Here is a 21,761-nt window from a genome sequence, read left to right as displayed (position 1 = left end):
TATATTCTACATAACAATTCAATTTAGGCACCAAATAGCAGGAAAAAAATATAGGAACAATATACCAAATCTGGACGGAAATGGTGATTCATTCAACAAGAGCTTAAAAGGTAAAACTGAAGAGACAGGTTAGATAAACCTGGTCTACTTTCCTTGGCTATAAAAAGTTTGGGATAATGTAATTGCGATATTTTAAAATCTTCCACAGGGTGTATTTAAAGAGACAATTTCCATAAGTGAGTGTACCCAGGCTCTCCAAACTGTATCGAAATCACTATCATAATCTGAAAATCTGAAAATAAAATTCTAAAATATACAATGCATTAGTTGTTATAAAAGTGAATTATAGTTAGCAATCAACACCAAGTGATTGAAACTTAGGATGTCTGTTCAAAGAGGTTAAAAGTAAAGTTTAAAGATGTAGTACTTACTTTCCTTGCATGAAGTAAGTCACAAATGCAACATTGTTCTTGCCATCTTTTTCGACAACTTCTGCTAATTTGTTAACCATTGGAGCATTGCCAGAGGCAGTAGCCAGCAGCAATAGTCCACCATAATCTTGTGCATGGTGTAAACACTCCTGAGCAAGGGTAAACTGGCACTTACTGATCGCAAGCTCTGCCAACTGCTTCCATTTCTGCTCTGACTGTGGGGACAAGAAGGAATTTTTTTTTTCCCAAGAAAACAGACCAGTTTTTTAAAAATTGAATCAAAATACAATTTTATAGATAATTTTCAGAAAATGAGTAGGGGATCACAGACTTAAAATCAACAGCAGGATTAAATGAAACAAGCAAGCTCCATATTTGAAACCTGGTTGAGATGTCACAGCCAAATCAGAAAATACCTCTAACAGGACAGTCTGCATTCTTAATACTGGCATTTTTTTCTGTTCCAAGCTCCTGAATTTGCTCATTTTTCCTGTGCTTTCACTTTCAGTAGTTTTAGTTGCATCATACCACCATCCATTATTTAGCCTTGTAATTACTTTTAGTTATGCCTAATGTACCGCTCTATATTTAAGAGTCATAGAGATGTACAGCACGGAAACAGACCTTTTGGTCCAATTTGTCCGTGCCGACCAGATATCCTAAATTAATCTCGTCCAATATGCGAGCATTTGGCCCATGTCCCTCTGAACTCTTCCTATTCCTATACCCATCCAGATGCATTTTAAAAATTGTAATTGTACCAGCCTCCACCACTTCCTCTGGCAGCTCATTCCATACACACACCGCTCTCTGCGTGAAAAAGTTGCCCCTTTTGAATCTTTCCTCTCTCACCCTAAACCTATGCCCTCTAGTTCTGGATTCAGGGGAAACAGCTTGTCTATTTACCCTATCCATTCGCCTCATGGTTTTATAAACGTCTATAAGATCACCTCTCAGCCTCCTATGCTCCAGGAAAAACATCCCCAGCCTCTTAAGAACGCTCTTTCCTCTGTCTGCATATGTTTGTGCCCTGGCTCTTTTTTTTTGAAATATAAATTCTGTTCATCTGTATACCTTTCTGCTCTAATTCAGAGATCTATACCTGAAATATTATTAGTCCACTCTAAATGGTGCTTAACCTGCCTAGTGGTTCCATGATTTCTGGTTTTGTACGTAAAAATACATGGCACTGCATACAGTCATCACACTCCAAAACTAGGAAGGCATGAACAGTAGAATGTTGCCTTGGTTCAAGATTCTTAGTCCTTTGTCCCAGCCAAAGCTGGGATATTTGTAACAAACAATCTTAGACTAATGAAGATTGAGATTTTTTTTTAAAATTGAGAATTGATTGGAAGCTAGGAAACAGAGAGTGGACAAAACTGGGTCTTTGTCGAGAGTGTGGTGCTGGAAAAGCACAGCAAGTCGGGCAGCTTCCGAGGAGCAGAAAAATTTAGGTTTCGGGCAAAGCTCTTCATGAAGAATGGGTCTTTTTCGAAGAGCAAGGTAACAACTAGTGGGATCCTACAGGGTTCAACGCTTGGGCCCCACAATTCACTATATGTATAGAGCTATCTCAATGATTTTCAGGAGGAAATCAAATGGAATATTTCAAACTTTTTTGATGACAGAAAGCTAGGAGAAATTGTATGTAACGAGGGGAAGTAAAATGGTTTTAAGGCAAAGTGGATAAATTGAGTGTCAGCAAATAAACGACGGTATATCGTGGATAGTATGAAGTTATCCACTTCAGCAGGAAAAACAGAATGTCAGAGAAACTATTTAAATAGTGAGAGATTGGAAATTGTTGGTCCTTTTATGCCAAGCAGGAAGATATAGTAGGCAGTTAGGACAGCAAATGGTATGTTGGCCTTCAGTGCAAGAGGATTGGAATATAATAGCAAAGATGCCTTGCTGTAGTTATTCTGGGCCTTGGTGAGACCAAACCTGTGATATTATGAGCAGTTTTCGTCTCCTTGCATATGAAAAGATATATTTTCCATAAAAGGAGTGCAGCAATGGTTCATCAGATTGATACCTTGGGGAGGCAGGCCTTTCACCTGGGAGAGAGATTAGAGCTGTACTCACTAATTTAGAAAAATGAGAGGGAAATCTCATTGAAACGTAGACATTTCTGACAGGGCTAAACAGACCAGATAGAGGGATAATGTATCCATTGGCCGGAGGCGGGGAAGGAATCTAGAACAAGGTGGTCATGCTCTCACGATATGGATTAAACCGTACAGAACTAAGATGAGGAGAAATTATAGGGTGTGGTGAATCTGTGAAAATTCCCCACCAGATAAGCCAGTGAGGCTAAATCACTGAATATATTTTTCAAAGATTTATAGTCAGCAAAATATGTCAAGGGTTTTGGGTGAAAGCAGGTGAGATAACACTGAGATAAAGGCTCAGCAATGTTCATAATGAATGGCGAAGCAGGCTGAATGACCAAATGGCCTACTCTTGCTTCTATGTAATTTGTAGAACTATGACTTTAAATGAAATAGTAACAAAACTAGAAAGAGTTAATTTTGAAATTATACAAATGACAAAAAATGCTCTAAAGTATTGATATTTGCTTCAATTTCTAGTATTTGGAAAATGAGAAGGATCAAACACAATAGAAGTTTATGACTAAGAAATTACCTTGGAAAATTTCAATTAAACACAAGAACATTTTTTTAAAAATCTACATTACCTCTCCATTTAAGAGTTTTTAGTTTTCAAACCGAAGAAATCAGGGTAGATGTAACATGGTGGTAATTTGGTGCATTTTCAAATCAATAAATAAATCTGGAATTTAAAGCTAGTCTCAGTAATGGGGATCATGAGACTATCAACTGCTGTGAAAACCCATCTAGTTCTCTAATGTCCTTTCAGGAAGCAAATCTACAATCCTTATCTGGTCTGACCTACATGTGACGCCAGACTCTCAGCAATGTGGTTCCTCTAACTGTCTGTTGAAATAACCTAACAAGTCACAACTTATGAGAAACTTTGGTCTGTTCTCATTGGAAAGAAGAAGGCAAAGAGGGGATTTAACAGAGACATACAAGATGATCAGAGGATTAAATAGGGTAGACAATGAAAGTCATTTTCCTAGGTTGATGCTGTCAGCTTGAACAAGGGGGCATAGCTGCAAATTGAGGCGTGATAGGTTTAAGATGTCAGAGGCAGGTTCTTTACTCAGAGAATGGTAAGGATGTGGAATGCCCTGCCTGCCAATGTAGTTAATTCAGCAACATTATTGAGATTTAAACAATCCTTGGATAAGCACATGGATGATGATGAAATAGTGTAGGGGAGTGGGCCTAGATTGGTTCACAGGTCGGTGCAACATCGAGGGCATGTTCTGCGCTGTATTGTTCTATGTTCTATTAAGAACAATTAGGAATGGGCAACAAACATCAGCGAAACCAATTTTCCACAAATGAATAAAAGAAACAAATTAGTGTAAGTGTTACCTCTGCTTCTACAGCCAATTGATACGCAATCTTGAGCTCTCCAAGCTGCAGTGCAAGCTCAAAGCGGTGCTCTGGATCAGTGGATACCGCAAGAGCCTGTGATTTGAAACCCTGTGAATGGAAAAAGTAAACAGCTTAAAGACACTTAACTGGAAAGCAAGGAACATTCTCACTTCTAGCTTAACTAAGATGCTATAGAGAAAATCTACCTGTCTGAATCTGTCAAAATGACTTCCATTTATGTATTCTCCACCAAATGTCAGTTTGGATTAAAAATAGAAAATTTAATTTGTCCATCCGCACAACCTACTCATGTACAAGTCTCTTCTTTTGGGACCAAAATTAGTCATGCAATTTTTTTTTTAAAAATGAACTTTTATTTATCTTGCAGTGAAATGTCACCACATTGCCAAACCGCTGAACCAAATGATTTATAATTGCTTAGCAGCTTCAAAGCAGGGAAATGTTGCAAGACAACTAACAATAATGTGACTAATTAGATATAGACAGCGTCGCCCATCAGTTTCACTCACCAAAACAAATTGTAAGAGAAACTAATTTTGTAATTTGTTTGTAATTTAAAACGGAAAGTTTATCAAATGATCTTAATTTCTATGCTGCTCTCTCACTTCCCTAGAAACACATTACCATTTTCTATGTCACACCACTGCAACTTAATCTATTCCTTCCAAACCAACCACAGGGCCGAACACTATTTATTTCAATTTCTGCATACAGTTTTAAAAAAGGAATGATGAATAATATTTTTACAAGTAAACATTACAATATTATTTTAAGATTTCTGCAAACTAAGAGATCAACAGCTTTCAAGTATAGAAAATTATGGAAATAATATCTACAAAATTGACATGATAAAGGATAAATACTTGGGAGAGAAACACAGGAGAAATTATTTCTGCTGTTAATGATTATCTCTTACTTGAGAATATAGTTTTGGGATAGGTTCTAATTAAAGGGAAAATGGTGAATCAAATACTGATTTTGTTCATTAGATGATGTAATAAGCAGAATTCTACTTCAGTTTTCCTATTGCTCAACTTATAATAAGTTACTGATGCAGTTTAAATCCATCAGTGTAAGGAAAAGGACTGTCAAGGGCATAGTTTGTTTCATGAGAATTAAGATAGCAAGCATCCATGAATATGAACTTGAAGCTAGTTTTCAAGTAACTTTGATTGTCAATTCTTCTATCCGAAAATATAACTCTACAGGTTATATCAGGAAGTACAACAAAAATTACCATCTGCAATTTTAAAGTCATTAAGCATACTGTAGCCAAAAGTACTTATCAGTACTACAAACATTTTTTTTCTTCTTTCTTCCTTTCCTATTTTCCATTTCTGGATAAACTTTCCCTAAAGGTTCTTTGTACTTTCTCTTCCACCACAATCTTACCAGTGCCAAGCTGTGCACTCACTATTCAATATCTAATCTTTTCTTGTCCTGTTGACCTATCTTGTGGAATTTTTTTCACCCATCCATAAGCCAGATTTTCCATATCTCAATCTATTTTAGACAAAACAAATAAATACAAACAAGTATTGTATTCAATTTTAACTGACCGGCCTCCTGTGTTCTTTAACATGAGGTGTGCTTTGACATACAATTTAGAACAGCTAAATAATGTTGCAAACAGAAACAAGTGTTTAACGAGAATATTTAAAACTCGATGCTTGGAAACAAATTCCACATAAAACAATTAGCAATTATAAAATAAGAATATTTTATTCTCAATAAGAACTATTTTTAACTGCTTGCTTACTTTAAGTTAAGTATTGTGGAAGCTGTGAATCATTTCTGTTGAGAAATGCCCCTATTGAATTAACTCATCTACAAAACATACTCCTGACGTTTTTGTTGTTATATTCCATCTAACCTGTTTCTCAAGGAAGTGTGCTACTCTTGTCCTCTGTTCCTTTGGAATTGTGGGCAGAACCTTGTCGGCCATGGAAAAGTCCCTCCTCATGACTGCGGTCTGGTACTCAAGAACAGAGACAAGCAAAGAATAGCTGACGATGTTCAAATCTTTATCTCCCAAATACAGTCGATTATCTTTCGGGATATAACCCAGAAGGTACATAGTTCTGAAATGATAATGTTGGCACTTAAATTGCAACACTTTAGTGAAAATAAGTTTCAGTTTTGTAGATCATTTTCGAATTATACAAGTTCAATTAGCAGACTTCAAAGTTTCTTTTATAACCAATGAGTGAATACAGACCAAATTACAAAGAGCACAAATGTCCAGATCAACCTTTGTTCTGTGCGAAGTTAGCTGATCCTATTTAATACAAGTCTCTAATTAAGTCCTGCACTAAAAAGAGATGAGAAAATTATAGAGGGCATCACTGTCAGTAAATGCTGTATGAAAAATACCATTGAGCTTGACTATGATACCCCAACTAATAAACAGCCCATTGACACAAAGTCCCAGGCTTCACACACAAAGTACAGCTAGCTCAGTATAGCAGCACAATGAATGTCCATGGAACTGTATTCTAATATCTATGAGCGGAAGAAAAGTAGTTTTCAGACTGTAAACCCCTGGTTTAATGGGAAAGGAAGGGAAATTACAATTGATATATTTAGTGTGGACAGTCACACCAATTTATCACATTGTTACTTTAGGCTGCAAATTTATGGTCTTTGGTTTACAGCTGTAAACAGTTATAATTGGTCCTTCGGCAAGCTTTGGGCAATGCAGCTAACTTTTACTCACAGGCTGTTGAATGCTGCACATTTACTATTCATACTTGCAGCTGATCTGGTAAGTAACCAGAAATCAACATACCTGACAGTAACTACTTCTTGAATGTTTTTTCTTGCCAAATATTAGCTATAGATTGTGTAACAAATGCAGAAAACACACAAATCATTGTTAGCTCACCATTCCCTTTGAGAATATTTAGGGATGGGTCATAAAATACTGGCCAGCAGTGACACCTTTCCATGAACAATTAAAAACAAATTGTGCCAAACTATTTAATATTGAGCGCTATTTGGAAGTCCTCCACTGCTCTCCCACTCACCTGTCAAGGTGGGCAATCGTGACAATCTCTCCACCAACATAATAGTTCAGCCTGTTCACAGAGCTGGTGTAGATGAAACAGTCTCCTACCCACAAACCAGTCTTAACAATTTCTTGAATTTCACCAAGAACCTGAAAAATGTATGTCCAAAGAAATTAAACAAACCACTTAACTCAGTGGAGTAATTTCTCAGCACCAAGCAATTAGAAAAATTCAAAACAATCAAAAACATGTCAAGCTTGGAACAGTGTTAATTGCCACCTACTGTAATTAAAAACATAAGATTTTCTGCACTGCAAGTCATTAGCTCATCATGCCCGTGATAGACAGGTTTTATTTAAGAAACTTTTTATAACCTAAACTTTTCAGTTTTTATTTTACTGTTTTGAAGTAATGTCTCAATTGTTAAGTACTTGCATCTTACCTCAAAAGCGTCTTCAATGCCATCTTCTGTAACTCCTTCATGTGTTTCCTGTGCTGTAGCCACCTTCTCAGCAAGATATTTCAAAACAAAGAAGGAATCCTCTGTAGCAATGCACACTAGTTCACCAGAGTCTGACCAGAATATCTGCACAGAAAAAAAAGGTAACACATTGCTATCAGGAGCTAAGGTTGATGTAGCAAATGCACTGTGAGATTTAGTACCAAATAATTTGGAACAGTTCAGTCCTGGTTTAGACAAGTGGACTGAGCATTGCAATGAGTTAGGGGAACAATATCAGCCTAAATTTGCATAACTATTCATGATCCAGTGATCCGAACAGTAAACAGCATGTGCAAAAATACAACAGACTTGGCTCTGATATCCTATACCGGGGAGTAGTATACATACACTTCAGATCTGGTCTCAGGAGAAAATTGATACTTAAAGAAGGGAACAGGGAAAGTGTTGCATGTGAATTTGCATTTTAAAATATACAGTGTCCTCAGGAAAGGAGTATGTGTGTGTGGAAATTAACTGCCAGAGGAAGTGGTGGATGCAATTACAGTTACAACATTTAAAAAGACGTTTGGATAAGTATATTAAGAGGAAAGGTTTGCAGGGACATGGGCCAATGCAGACAAATGGGATTAGTTTTGTTTGGGAATATGGTTGGTGTGGTCCAGTTGACCAGAAGGGTCTGATTCCACACTGTGTGACTCTATAAGTCTATAAATCAGACCATTTTCATTTCTACTCCCTTGCTACCAATCACAATTTTCTCTATTTCTATTCAACCTGGAATAATTTATAAAGCAAACATTCATCAGAGCATTAATCATACTAAATTACTTTCCTTTCCCCAAGATACTTAAAAGTTATTCCTCCGTAAAACTTATCTTACTTCTGGAGATTTAAGTCACTTCTCTTAAGTTAACCCTTCATTTTTTGCAAGTTCAATCATATATATTAGTTCTTTATAGCAAGTTCTAACCACGTACACAAGCAACCTGGGTTTTCTGACCACAACGTAAATAATAGTTCATTAATTTTGAACATGCCCAGCAGTATACAGAAATCTCCGACTGTGCACATTGTTATGCATAAATATACATGGCCACAGCACAAGGTCCGAACAAAAATCTCAGCAATAAACACTATAAATCCTCTTATACCAGTGCTATTTCCAAGGGGAACATATTGCCCAGTTATTATGAGAGCAATATAAAAGTGATTAGCTCAAAGAAGTCACATTTTTACATTTTAAGAACATTTCATAAGTATAATGTTCCAGAATGGAATATATTAAGATTCTAAAAAAAATTTATTTAAATTAAGATAAGCACTGAAAAGTCAAATTTTATTCTTAATTTGCAATATTGGTGTAACACAAATGGTCAGGTTATATTACTCACATGTTTGGGCTGTATTTCAATTCGGCGGATGAGTTCAGTGGTATCCCAGTCATAAAATGCCAAGCCATTCATTGAGCGGACACCGAGGAGGAACCCTCCATAGATGCCTATGAACACAAAAAGCTTTAAAGTTATCAAATAAGAACATTACAAGAATATCACACAAAAGCAAAAAACAAATAAGACAAATTGTTTGCAAAAATATTTGGAAGAACACATGTTTATGACTTCATTCCAGATGTGACTCTTCAGACTTCAACGATAATCTAATCTAGCATGTGCTCCACTGATTGAAAATTACAGGGTGTAATCTAACCACATTGCATCTCTAAGAATGAACCAAAAACAGTGACATGAAAAAGTAAGCAACTCAACAAGATAAAAGACCTACATACTATCTGATCATCTTTTTTTTTCCCCTTCCTGGTTTTTAACCTATCATTCCTTTCTTTTGATTACATCATCTCCCACATTTATTTTGAATTCCCACTCTCAACAGGGTCTCTACTCAACTTATTCTTTCATATAATTTGAAGTGCAGAACTATTTTCTAATTTATCATCAGGGACAATGTATCTGCCACAGGTTTCTTTTTAGTTCTGAATTATAGAACAGATATCTCTCATCATCTTCCAGTGTAACTCAAATCTTTGAACATCTTTTATTTAAAAAGCAATCCAAGCTGTTACATTATTGATTTACAATGTATCATCTATTGAAAAGGATAGCTTCATGCAAGTACTAAAAGAAAGCAAACTTAAACTTTGCATCTACCTGGGATTTCACATAAACTACAGATTGGCTACACAAACATTGAAGCATTTCCCACTGAACCTACCAATTTTATACACAACAGACAGAAATAATCTAATTCTTTTCCTGTACTTTTATTCCCAACATATGAGAATTTCCTGAAGCAACTTAGAAATAACCCATGTTTCTCCACTCTATTGGCTCACACAAAAAAAACCACTCCAAATGATTTAACATGACTTTCTTTTGAAGTGGGGGATTGGATACTGGGGGGAAAAAAAAAAGTTCAATTTACCGGGTGTACTAAGGAAAGGGATATTTGCTAAATGTGGCTTACATACAGTTGCTAATGTGAAACACCTTACCTTCTGCTCCAAAATCAGGCTTAAATGATTTCTTTTCTTTGAAGTTTTTGAATATTTTCACTACACTGTTGCTTTCCCTGATTGCATACCTTAAAAACAAAGGAAAATACATTAATTGTTCAAGTGTTTCTTGACTATAAATCAAAATCAAATTATTGAAATTTTACTTACTCAGAAGAATCGTGTGCCCATACAAACTCCTGCGCAGATCCAAAGCTCTTATTTCTCAAAGCCATTGCTGTGTAGATAATGTATTCACCATCACCACAGACTACCACAAACCTAAGTATCAAAATTCAAAGGAACAAATGAATAAAAATTTCCAATTCCCAAAAATAGCTTCTATGTTGGTCAGATCTGGACAACATATTCCCAACAAGAGAAAGTGTCTAGTCTTGCTGCCTCTGACACATCCTCGATGTTGCTAAGTAGGACAAGGTCACCAGATCGCCTGCCTTGAGTGTGCTATTTCAGCAGCATATGCTTATTGTAAAGCTAACATCTGCCATAGCTGAGCCACACTTTTCAGAAGGGTTATGTACATGTAGCCAAAGATTTCTTGCGTGTGAATTGTGTTCTAACCTGCTGGCCATCCATACGTCCGCTACAATGGCACTTGCAAGCAAACATACAGGGGATGAACACCAATAACAGCCAATTGGAAGACAGTCATCAATGACCACAACCTCTGGAATCTGAATGTTTGAAGAGGTATTGCAAGAGCCAATAAGAGAAACTTTTTATAGCTAAGCATCAGGCCCAGGGAAAATATAGGTCAGCAAATCCTGCACCTTCTTGGGCTACAATCCTCATCTGCAGCAAATGCAGTAAAAACTGCCATGCAGAGTGGTGCTCCTGAGTTCCACTGTTTAATACAGAGTTTATTCGCAAACTAAAAACAATCACACCAAACCCAGACTTCCCGAAGTGAGGTCTCGACCCCAATCAGGGTCGTGAACACTAACATACGGTGGTTGCAAGTTTTGAGGCAGCACATGTCGCCATACAGATCCAACAGGCACTTGCACTCAGAGGATACGATCTCAGCCCTCACCTGCCTGTCTGCAAGTAGCTCATGCAGATTTCTTTCCTCCCACCCCATCCTCTCAAGTTTCTCCACCAACCCACTCACTCTCACTGAGGATTCATGACAATTTACAAGTCTCAATATGAAATAACAGTGGGAACATGTTCGGGAAGTACTGCACTGGACCAAAAGTTCCCAAACACTGACACATTATAATTTCTTTACACTCCATTTCTAATACTCCAAACAGTAAATTTCGATATTTTAGAAAAGGTCACATTAAGTTATACAAGTACCCTGTAGTAATCGAAATATGTTATGGTAACTATATTTTGATTTTACTTTGTTACAAAATAAATATTAATCTTAAGTCTATTTTGTAATATGCAATTGTTAAAAAAATACTTTTTTAAACTTGGGAAAGTTAAAGCTTTACCTTCCATTGGGATTATGTTGAATTGTCTGTGGATAAATCTCACAGCTTCCCATGTCCTTCACAGCCAAAGGCAGTCTTTCACCATCTTTTATTTCAGTATCTCCCATTGCTTTGAGGTTAGCCTGCTGGACTTCAGAATGCTTGGCCCAAATAATTTTACCACTAGCATCCATAGACATTGCAGGTTCTTCACGTCCCAGCTAAAGTATGAAGTATAAATCTGTCAAGTACAAGACTATTCTCTCACATTTGAAAACCAAGTCAGACCTATATATATATTAAAACAAAAACAGGAATTCCAAGAAAAACACAGGAGGTCTGGTGGCATCTGCAGAGAAAATGCAGAGTTACTGTTTTGATTCCAGTGACGCTTCTAAATTCTCTATTTTGAAATGCAAATGTTTCAAAAAGACTAACTTAGATAAGGCGAAGGGAAAAATGAGCAGCAATACATTTTCATGCAACCTTTTCGATTAACACCTGGTTGAAAGCTTTCTCTCTTCTTCTTCTACAAGTTGCCAGGGTCTTACTTGAAATGAGGATCAAGCAGCCTCACCTTAGCTCCATTTGAATATATATCCATTTACATAAGTGAACTTCTCAGAGAACCATGATGTGGAGGTGCCAATGTTGGACTGGGGTGGACGATGTTAAAAATCACGCAACACCAGTTGATAGTCCATTAGGTTTATTTGGAAGTAGAAGCTTTCGGAGCGCTGCTCTTTTGTCAGGACTTAGCTACCTGATGAAGGAGCAGAGCTCTGACAACTTGTACTTCCAAATAAACCTGGTGTTGTGTGATTTTTAACTTTCTCAGACAACGCATAGGGTAAGTGGTTATGGATAATAGAAAATTTCAGAGTAATGCCACAATGTTTAATCTTTTCAAGTGTGTGAACGAATTTAGATCTACTGCTTGGTTGAGTAAAATCAACTTTATTTTTTATTCTGCACTTACATTGCTCTCGGAATACTTTTACACGTGTCAGAAGTGAAAGCCAGGTTATATTCTTTTACATTTGCTATCTTGAAGATCAAATTTATAACTTAGAAAAAATCCCACATGGAGATAACTGGTTTAAGTTAAAAAGTAGTTGCTCATAATCATTTCATTGAAACCTAAGTGCATTAGTGAGTGAAATAAAAGTGCTTAGCATTACTGGATCTGAAACATTAATTCTGCTTTCTGTCCTCAGACCTGCTGAGTTTCTCCAGCAATACTTGACTCCTCCCAACAAAATCTCTCTAACCAATAAACATACAGCTGCATTCCAACTAGGTCAATGATCAGAAGATTAATAAGTAATAGGAGGATAAGGCCATTCAGCTCAGACTCTGCTTCCCATTCAATGAGATCCTGACTGTTATGAGTGTGACCTGACTTCCATTTCCCTGACTGCCTCCAACAACCTTTCATTCTCTGAGTCAAAGACACAGCTTCCATCATTCTCTGTTGAAAAGAATTATACAGGGAATAACCTCATGAGAGAAGAAATCCCTCAACTCCAACTTTAAAAAAAATCGCTATTTTTAAACTGTGCCCCTCATTCTGGAACTTTATGTGGAAACAACCTCTCAGTATCCACCTTGTTAATCCCCTTCAAGATCACCTGTATTTCTTTTAAACCTGCTAAAATCTTCCTTCTCAGACAACCTTTTGTGCCAGTTATCAGCATATAAACCTTCTGTGAATTGCTTCTAAAGCTGTACACCTCGATGTTGTCCAATTAGTTGCCCTGCAGAATTGTAACAACTTTTCTCAACTGTTCTATTCTAGGTAACATTTATCTTCCCAACTACTTGTTGTACCTGCAACCTAACTTTTGAGAATCAGGGGGTGCATAGACATTCAGGAATCCTCTAAAATTGCACCATTTTGTACTCAGTTCTACGTATGGCAGTTAAGGGATAAGGTAACCTGTATAAAGCAATTAATGAATCAAGAAATCAAATCATTCAATGATGTGAACATAAAAGAACTGCATTATCAAACTGCAAATTATAGATGCTCAAGCAAAAGTATTTTAGCTTAACCTTAATGATGATACTGCCTTCATCATAGCCAAGAGCCACATTGTTGGAGCCCCTCAGACTTGCCACGCACCAGACTCGTTCCATCCCATAATTCAGAGTACTCTCCAGACGGTAAGTACTCGAGTGCCAGATACGAACAGTACCTTTAAAGAATTAAAAGCAATTGGTCAGTTGCTTACATGGTTAAACAGTAATGTTTGGATCAAAAGGAGATTAGTTCATATCATCCATTCTTCCAACACTCACATCAGTTTAAATAATGAATCTTGAACTATTACACCATATCTCTTTACATACAAGAATACATTCCTTCTTTAAAACCTGCTACCTTCTTCATCACCCTAATTAGTAATCTAATTCACAATTTGATCACAATCTATAAGGTATAAAGTTACCTAAATATTATTGTTCTCTAATGTCTTTGATTTGAAACTGCACATTCCTCATCCCTGAATTTTGGGGCCAGCAAAAATATTTTCCTCAATCCAAAGTTTCCAATCCAATAGAAACTTGGATCTTTTCTTCATCCCTCTCATCTCCAATAAACATACAGCTGCATTCCAACTAGGTGAATGATTAGAAGATCAATAAGTAATAGGAGGATAAGGCCATTCAGCTCAGACTCTTCATCAGTCCCTCTCACCTCCTCCTTCTTCAGGAAATGAACTCTTTGGGGTTTGGGAAGGGAATATCCTTCCTCAAAACTCAGCCCCTTTTATTTCAGAAATCAACCTCTTACCTGTCACCTGACCTCTTTCCACTAATTTTACATTTTCCAGTGAAGACAAAAAAACCCTGAATACAAAGCCAAACATAACTTAAAAGATCATTTCTTCTCACTCTTAATCACATCTATTGCTTTCCATCACGACTTTCTTTAAACCAGCTATAAATATTGAGTTGATTGCTAAGTAATGAATCAAAATCCTGCCCTGTAATAATATGGGAAATGGACAAAATATTGAAACATGTTAATTAGCTTTACAAATAGAAGTAACATACAAAGAAATGCTGGACACTGTGAAGATACAATCAAAGCAATTCAATTCAAGTTTATTCCAATCTGCTTTTAAAGTCTGCGCTTTACAATGCAATGAAAAACTATACTTTCAGATCATATATTTCTCATCACAATAATAAGTCATTTTCCTCAAAACAGCTTCTTGATTAATCCTAATCTTTGCTTGAGAGCACTGAACTCAAACATTACTAAAAGGAGATAAGAAGTCAAAGCTTTTCATTTGCACCCATCAGGACTAGGTCATAAGAAACAGACTTGAGAAAAATACATGCTGTATAAACAGCTGTCCCTTACTTTAAGTCTGCTTTTTGCATCCTTGTCCTGACAAGTGCAAGATGAAAAGCTTAAATTTCTGGTCTTTTCTTTCGCAACATTTAATACTAAAAAATTTCTTCATTATCTGTTTTACACCTTCACTAAGCTACAGACAGTTCCCCTCAATGTCAATCAAAAATGACCATGTTCCAAAGAAACTACATGACAAAACTGCAATTATCAATTCTTTAACATAGTCATTTCAAATTTTCTATATTCATTCGAAAGTCTCTCTTCAACTTTAAAGGCACTTTGTTCACTACCATTAATTATTTAAATATTAGCAGTTACATGTTAACCATTATGAACGTTGGAGAAGTAAGTGGCTTTTGATCTAAAACATGCAAACTGTGGAACAAGTTACTAGGCAAGAAACCAGCAGTTAACTTCATTCTATTAAAAAAATGTATAAAATAGGAGCAAAACAAACTTGCACTTTTAAGAGCATTAATAGTAATTCCTGAAACATACACAGTACTCACCATCCTCTGATCCAGTGATGATAATTGGAAGTTCAGGATGAAAGCTAACACAAGAGACATTCTGAGCGTGGCCCTCCAGGGTCTGAACACAAGTCTTATTCTATAAACAAAGCAGCATTATTTCACTTACAACATCAATGCTTATTTACTAATTTAAAATAAAAAGTTGGATTAGTTTTAGGTTGAGTGTACTTTTTTAAAAATGTATTCATTAGATAAGAACATAACTGGCTAGACTAGCATTTATTACCCATAGCTGAAAATGTGTTGCTGGTAAAGCGCAGCAGGTCAGGCAGCATCCAAGGAACAGGAGAATCGATGTTTCGGGCATAAGCCCTTCTTCAGGAATGAGGAAAGTGTGTCCAGCAGGCTAAGATAAAAGGTAGGGAGGAGGGACTTGGGGGAGGGGCTTTGGAAATGCGATAGGTGGAGGGAGGTCAAGGTGAGGGTGATAGGCCGGAGTGGGGTGGGTATCCAATTGCCCAGAGGGCAGTTAAGAGCCAACCACATTGCATGGGTCTGGAATCACATGTGGGCTAGACCAGACAAAGAAGGCAGTTCTCTTCCCTAAAAGAGATTAGTTAATCCAATGGGGTTCTAACAACAATCGGCAAAGGTTTTCTGGCCACCATTAGACCTTTAAATCCAGATATTTATTGAATTTAAACTCCATGTGCTGTACTGGGATTCAACCCCGGTTCCCAGAACATTACCTGGGTCTCTGGATGAATATTCCAGCAATTAAACCACAGACTCATGTGGTTTGAAGTTTTGCCTTTTAATCACATGAATATAGGCAGCATTTTTGTATAATTAAATCATTATGTAAATATTTGCAAAGTAAACATTGTTTCCATAATTTTTCAGAATCAAACTTTATTATTAAAAAAATCCAGTGCACCATAAAATAATCTTACATATTTACTACACATGCATGAACAATTATTTGACAATGTCATAATTTATCTATACCTGGTAGTCCCAGATTTTAACTAGGCGATCGTCAGCTCCAGAAATCAGATAGGGCTTATCACCACCGCTGTAGTAGTCAATGCAGTTCACTCCTTTTTCATGGCCTTCCAAGGTGAAATTAGGTGAGGATGACCCAAGCTGCCACACCTGAAGTGTACCAAAACACTTTACTCAACATCGATCTTTACAAAATAAAATATGTTTTTGAACCAAGTTCAACAGTCTAGCACAGCATTATTTTTTTCCATTTCTTAAGACTGAAGAGTAATTCATCATTATTTTCAAGTGTCTCTATACGTCCTTTTACACTGAACGATTTTAGCTATTGTATAAGAGGTTACTCAACTCTTTCTTTTCAAATGGTATTGCCACACCCATCAGCTTGTTCACATACCTTAATGGTCCTATCTAAGGATGCACTTGCAAATTGATTGTTGTCTTTTGGGTTGATGACAATTTGCATAACATAGTGAGTGTGCCCTTCAAAAACCTGGGTGCAGGTCCACTTCTTCTCCCAATCCCACAGTTTAATAAGCATGTCATCTACCAAGGAAACAATGTATCAGTTTTTAAAACTATTCTAGAAATCAGCAAGATTCTAAAACTACCAAAACATGCATCTGCGGGGACAGGTTTTCACTCACAAGATTTTAACAATCTTTTCAATCTAAAAAAAACTAAAGAAATTTTAAAAATTCTATATTAATGTTACATTTGTAGATAACACATTGGAAAGCTTTAGATTAAAAGGAAAGAAATATACTCACCACTGCTGGTCAAGATGTACGGTTGAGTTGGGTGCACAGCAATACAACGAATGTAATCTGAATGAGCTTCAAACATGTGAACTCTCTCCAGTGTATTGTAATTGAAGACTCTGATTTGCATATCATCCTAAATTACAAGAAAACAAATAATGAAAAGCCTTACAAATTTAAGACTAGTCACTTGGATTCTTAAAGTTAGGCTTCATATTGTCCTTAGATCTTACAGGAAATCTAAGACATACAAGATTCCGGGAACCACTACTTCAAAATGACACACATTATCCTTCTAATAGCAACGTGAGCAACAGACATAACCTTGATTCACTGATTATATCACTTGAAGGACAAATGGCTGATTTCACAACAAAACATGAAATAGTGGTATTATCAAAGCACTGAGAGACTAACCAATACATCAGTAACTGTCTTTCTTAGACATGCTAGCCCTTTGGATTCTCCAAACATTTTCAAACAATCAAATAAAATTAATTCATTATTTGGGAAAAAATTTGGCAAATAAAAAAATAAAACTTAAATCATTTTTAATTTAGGAGTGTAGTTTTATTTTAAAAAGGTAACTGTTCCTTCTTCATTTTTGAATTTAAAAAATATGTTCTCATATTGATGTGCCGATTCCTTAAGAGTAACGCTCTTATTAGAGAGCCAGAATTATACAGCACAGAAAGAGACCCATTGGTTCATCTCATCCATGCCAGTTTACTCCTACTTGCCAGCATTTGGTCCATATCCCTCTAAACCCTCCCTATTCATGTAGCCACCCAGACAGCTTTATCCCTCAACCAAGAAACTATTCAAATATGAACCTTGGTACTGAATGTCAATTGGCTATTGAATATGGGAGGATGATCATAGCTTAAGCTGAAGGCTCACAAACTTTCAACTTGGGTCACTGGATGCAGCTATGTTTGGTCTTACCCTTCTGGAACTCTGCTACATAATGACATCTAAAGCTTGGGACATTTTATGATATTGAAACAATCTACACAAGATGTTTCCTCTACTGATGATTGAGAGGCCAAATCACTGCCTCCTTACAATCTAGCTGACATCTACTAGTAGAAGAGAGCTTACAGACTGTTCATATACTCTTCTGGTGTGGATGGTGCTACCTTGCATTTTTAATGAGCGTTATCAAAGAAGCGCACCTCTTTAGAATAATAAAGTTTACAATCAAAGATACCTACTGCTCCTGTGATGACCCAGTTCTTTCGTGCCACAAATTTGGATGCCCTCACAGGCAAGTCGCAAACTTCAAATGTCTTCACAAGAGTCTGAAAGAGTACAGAAACAGTGTAAAATACTAAATACAATCAATTCAGTCAAAACTCACACATTAACTGTGATGTGTCATCCACTCAAAATTCAACATAAGTATACATTTGTTAAACTAAATACTGTAAGAAATCAGGACAAGAATGATCCATGTGATGGAACCACTTTGAATAATCAAGACAGAAACTTGGTTAATATGTTTACTTTTTAAGTTTTGTAGATATGGACAATGGGGCTGGAAAAATTAAATATTTCTTCTTATTTTTTGTCACTCAGAGCAGGAACTGCATGTATGAACTGTTATACAGAATCATTTAACACAAGCTCAAAACCATCCTATTACACAATGTACCTCAGACATTCCCATTGCCAACTCTAAGTGACACATTGTAACATTCACTAGACTGGAAAAGGCAAAAATATATTACCTGAGATTCATGGTTCCACACGCAGACGCTGCCATTGTAAAGACTGGCTAACATCCATGGTTCACTTGGGTGCAAGTCAACGCTTTTCACTCGGTCAGACCGAGCGGTCAGCTTCCGCTTGATGTCAAGTCTCAGAGGCTAGAAATCAAAGAAATTCAACATTACTGCAATGCCAAAGAAAGTATACTTTAAACACATTGCACACCTGGTGAGTTTAAAACGATAGGGACATCAGACATTAGTGCACTTTCCAGGTTATCAAAGAGGCCCCTCAATTCTTTAATTGAATCTAATTAAGTGTAAAATCTGTTGCATTTGTTTTACTGAGTTATTCTAGAGGTTGACTGGACATAAAATATGGGACTTTGATTCTGGCACTGTTAAATGCTTCAAGCCTGGTCTTTGTGGGATTCTGTAAAAGAAGTATTAACATATTAACCACATTGGAATGATTTGAGGTCATGAAGGGTACATAGATTTTTTTTAAATCTTTCCTTTTTTTATATAGAGTTTTCATGGCAGATTGTAACTGGATAAATTCATTAAATTTAACATTACAACAGCCAATCCCATTCCCTTTGCACATTTATACACAATGAGCCACTCACACATGATAGCTAAGGGATATTACCTTCTATTGAGCTATATGGAGCAAGTTATTACATTTAAGAGAGGGAGAAACAAAATAAATATTTCAGCAAAAATAGTATTTCTACTGAGGATGGTTAAAATCCACCTTAAATCCTACAGCAAATGAATTTCTAAGTAACCACTGTCAATTCCCAAAGTACATTCTAAAAGAAAAATCAAAATGGATCATAACTTTAACACTGTAGTTCACTAGAAGAAAGTGAGGACTGCAGATGCTGGAGATCAGAACTGAAAATGTGTTGCTGGAAAAACGCAGCAGGTCAGGCAGCATCCAAGGAGCAGGAGAATCGATGTTTCGGGCATGAGCCCTTCTTCAGGAAGGGCTGTAGTTCACTATTTGACAACAGTCAGTGAAGGGGACAGATTTAATGCCAAAGGTAGACTTTTTGATAGGGATCAATGTCAACAGATTTGATATTCCCCAGGTATAATTAATAGAAATTGCAACTCCTAAAACTACATGTCAGATAAGCCGTCTGATAGCACAGTGGGGAAGTAAAACAGAGTGTCAGTTTACGTTCTTGGATAGTGTTGTCACAGGCAGCATGTGAATGAGAATGTGACTGACATTTCTTCAGGACTCCAGAGGGAATGATGCAGGAACACAAAGCAATCATTACTCGAGATGCACTACAATTTGACAAGCAACAGTGGAAACAATGAAAAGCTGCCTGAGTTTGACAATCAGGAAACTTCAGACAGAAGCAGAATGCTAACTACTTGCAAGTACATTTTAAACATCTTTACATCTGGCAGGTTGATGAAGCAATACAGATTAAACAAAAAAAGAAACAACTGCAGATGTTGGAAATCTGAAATGAAAACAGAAAAAGTTGGAGAATCTCAGTAGATCTGGCAGCATCTGTGGAAAGGAGAATCAACATTTCAAGTCCAGCGATCCTTCTTCAGAACTGAATGCAGCAAGGAAAAGGTTGGTATGTATGCTGAAGACGAGTAGGGGAAAGAGTGGAGATGGAGCCCAGACAGAAAGAACAGATAACAGAATGGAGAATGGTGAAAAAAACAGTTGGTAATGATGTGGTGAAAGCAGCCCATCTGATGACAGGGCCTGGCGTGTAAGAGCAGGGGGTAAGACATGAAAGATGATGTTCCGTTTCCATAAATGACCCCGAACTTCAGGTTGGCTTATCACTTCAACACACCACCCTGTGCTCCCTGGCCAACATTGCTGTCTTGGGCCTGCTGAATCTCACCCCAAGCTGGAACAATAGCATCTCATTTTCTGCCTAGGGACTCTGCAACCTTCAGGTTTCAATATCAAGTCCCATCTTCAAAACATACAGCTGCAATCAGTTCTAAAGAAGGGTCACTAGACCCAAAATACTGACTCTGCTTTCTCTCTGCAGATGTTGCCAGACCTGCTGAGTTTCTCCAAATATTTCTGTTTTTGTATATCGTTGGGATTATCAGATCAGCCATGACTTCATTTAATGACTGTGCAGATTCAAAGGGCCCAATGGCCTACTTTTGCTCCCACTGAACAGATGGCAAAATGCATCACTGAATTTAAATCCTGTCTTACATCTAATGCAGGTTCATCACACTAATTAATAATTTGCAAAATTATTTTTAATTACATAAATCACATCACAACAACTTTTGACCTGGAAGCAGAAATGCTTTGTGGTTATAAGAATTTGACTTGTCCACTTAGATCTCACTTAAGGAGCATCTGAAGAGTTGGGTAAACAACAGACATGTTCAAATCAGTCTATTCCTCTACAGTCTGCAATTCTACAAATTGCTGGTCAGATGAGAGGGTTAATCCTGCTATGAACAGAAAAAAATGAGAAATTCATTAGGTCTTGTCGTCTCTCGCATGTAGGTGTTTATACAACACATCATGTATGGAAGCAATTTTGGGAGAGAAACAGCCAACATGTTTTGTTCAATAGGACTCATCTTCTTGATGTTACTGTTTACTAAAGCACACTTCGACCTCATTTTTGAGTGACAACATCCTCAAACCCTTCAACTATATTCCCATTCAGGAATTCAGCACTCACTGCCAATAGACTCAAATGGTTAGAAGTTATAATGAGTTAAATATCTAACAGAGTACAAACATGTGTAAGCTAAAATAGAGTTTAATTACAAATCTCAGATAATACCATTCGAAAGACGGGCCTGAAAACGAGGAACAATAATGAAGAGTTCTGATTCCTCTCCTCAGATCTTAAGTTACCTCAGGGCTATGACCTGAAAGAAATTCTGGGATTTACATATTAATCACTCGAAACCTGCACCCCCATTCTAATTGATTAAAGACTTACCAGCAATCTAGGTTTGTTCAATATATCGCATCAGTTGTATAACACTTTGATCTTTTAATATAAATTGTGTCCTATGATCCTGCCTTACTAGCTCCCTGCCAGAGGAGCAGTGCTCCCAAAGCTTAAACTTCCAAATAAA

General features: G+C 36.8%; 1 protein-coding gene across 1 annotated transcript in view; it reads right to left on the bottom strand.

The window, feature by feature from the left end:
• The window catches only part of copb2 (COPI coat complex subunit beta 2), a 30,964-nt gene that overhangs the window by 8,377 nt on the left and 826 nt on the right, over positions 1–21,761 (bottom strand). The window contains exons 2-17 of the mRNA XM_043702023.1: positions 18,678–18,815; positions 18,162–18,248; positions 16,957–17,083; positions 16,584–16,732; positions 16,190–16,336; positions 15,218–15,317; positions 13,400–13,542; positions 11,366–11,565; positions 10,074–10,184; positions 9,903–9,991; positions 8,785–8,891; positions 7,373–7,516; positions 6,949–7,079; positions 5,796–6,003; positions 3,899–4,009; positions 432–646 (exon numbers count right to left, since the gene is read on the bottom strand). Coding sequence (XP_043557958.1) covers positions 432–646; positions 3,899–4,009; positions 5,796–6,003; positions 6,949–7,079; positions 7,373–7,516; positions 8,785–8,891; positions 9,903–9,991; positions 10,074–10,184; positions 11,366–11,565; positions 13,400–13,542; positions 15,218–15,317; positions 16,190–16,336; positions 16,584–16,732; positions 16,957–17,083; positions 18,162–18,248; positions 18,678–18,815 — 2,207 coding nt within the window. The remainder of the gene's footprint in view (positions 1–431; positions 647–3,898; positions 4,010–5,795; positions 6,004–6,948; positions 7,080–7,372; positions 7,517–8,784; positions 8,892–9,902; positions 9,992–10,073; positions 10,185–11,365; positions 11,566–13,399; positions 13,543–15,217; positions 15,318–16,189; positions 16,337–16,583; positions 16,733–16,956; positions 17,084–18,161; positions 18,249–18,677; positions 18,816–21,761) is intronic.

This window comes from Chiloscyllium plagiosum, chromosome 13 (assembly GCF_004010195.1).
Source record: "Chiloscyllium plagiosum isolate BGI_BamShark_2017 chromosome 13, ASM401019v2, whole genome shotgun sequence".
Lineage (NCBI taxonomy): Eukaryota > Metazoa > Chordata > Chondrichthyes > Orectolobiformes > Hemiscylliidae > Chiloscyllium > Chiloscyllium plagiosum.
Note: the sequence above shows the minus strand (reverse complement) of the source record. Positions and strands in the feature narration are given on the sequence as shown.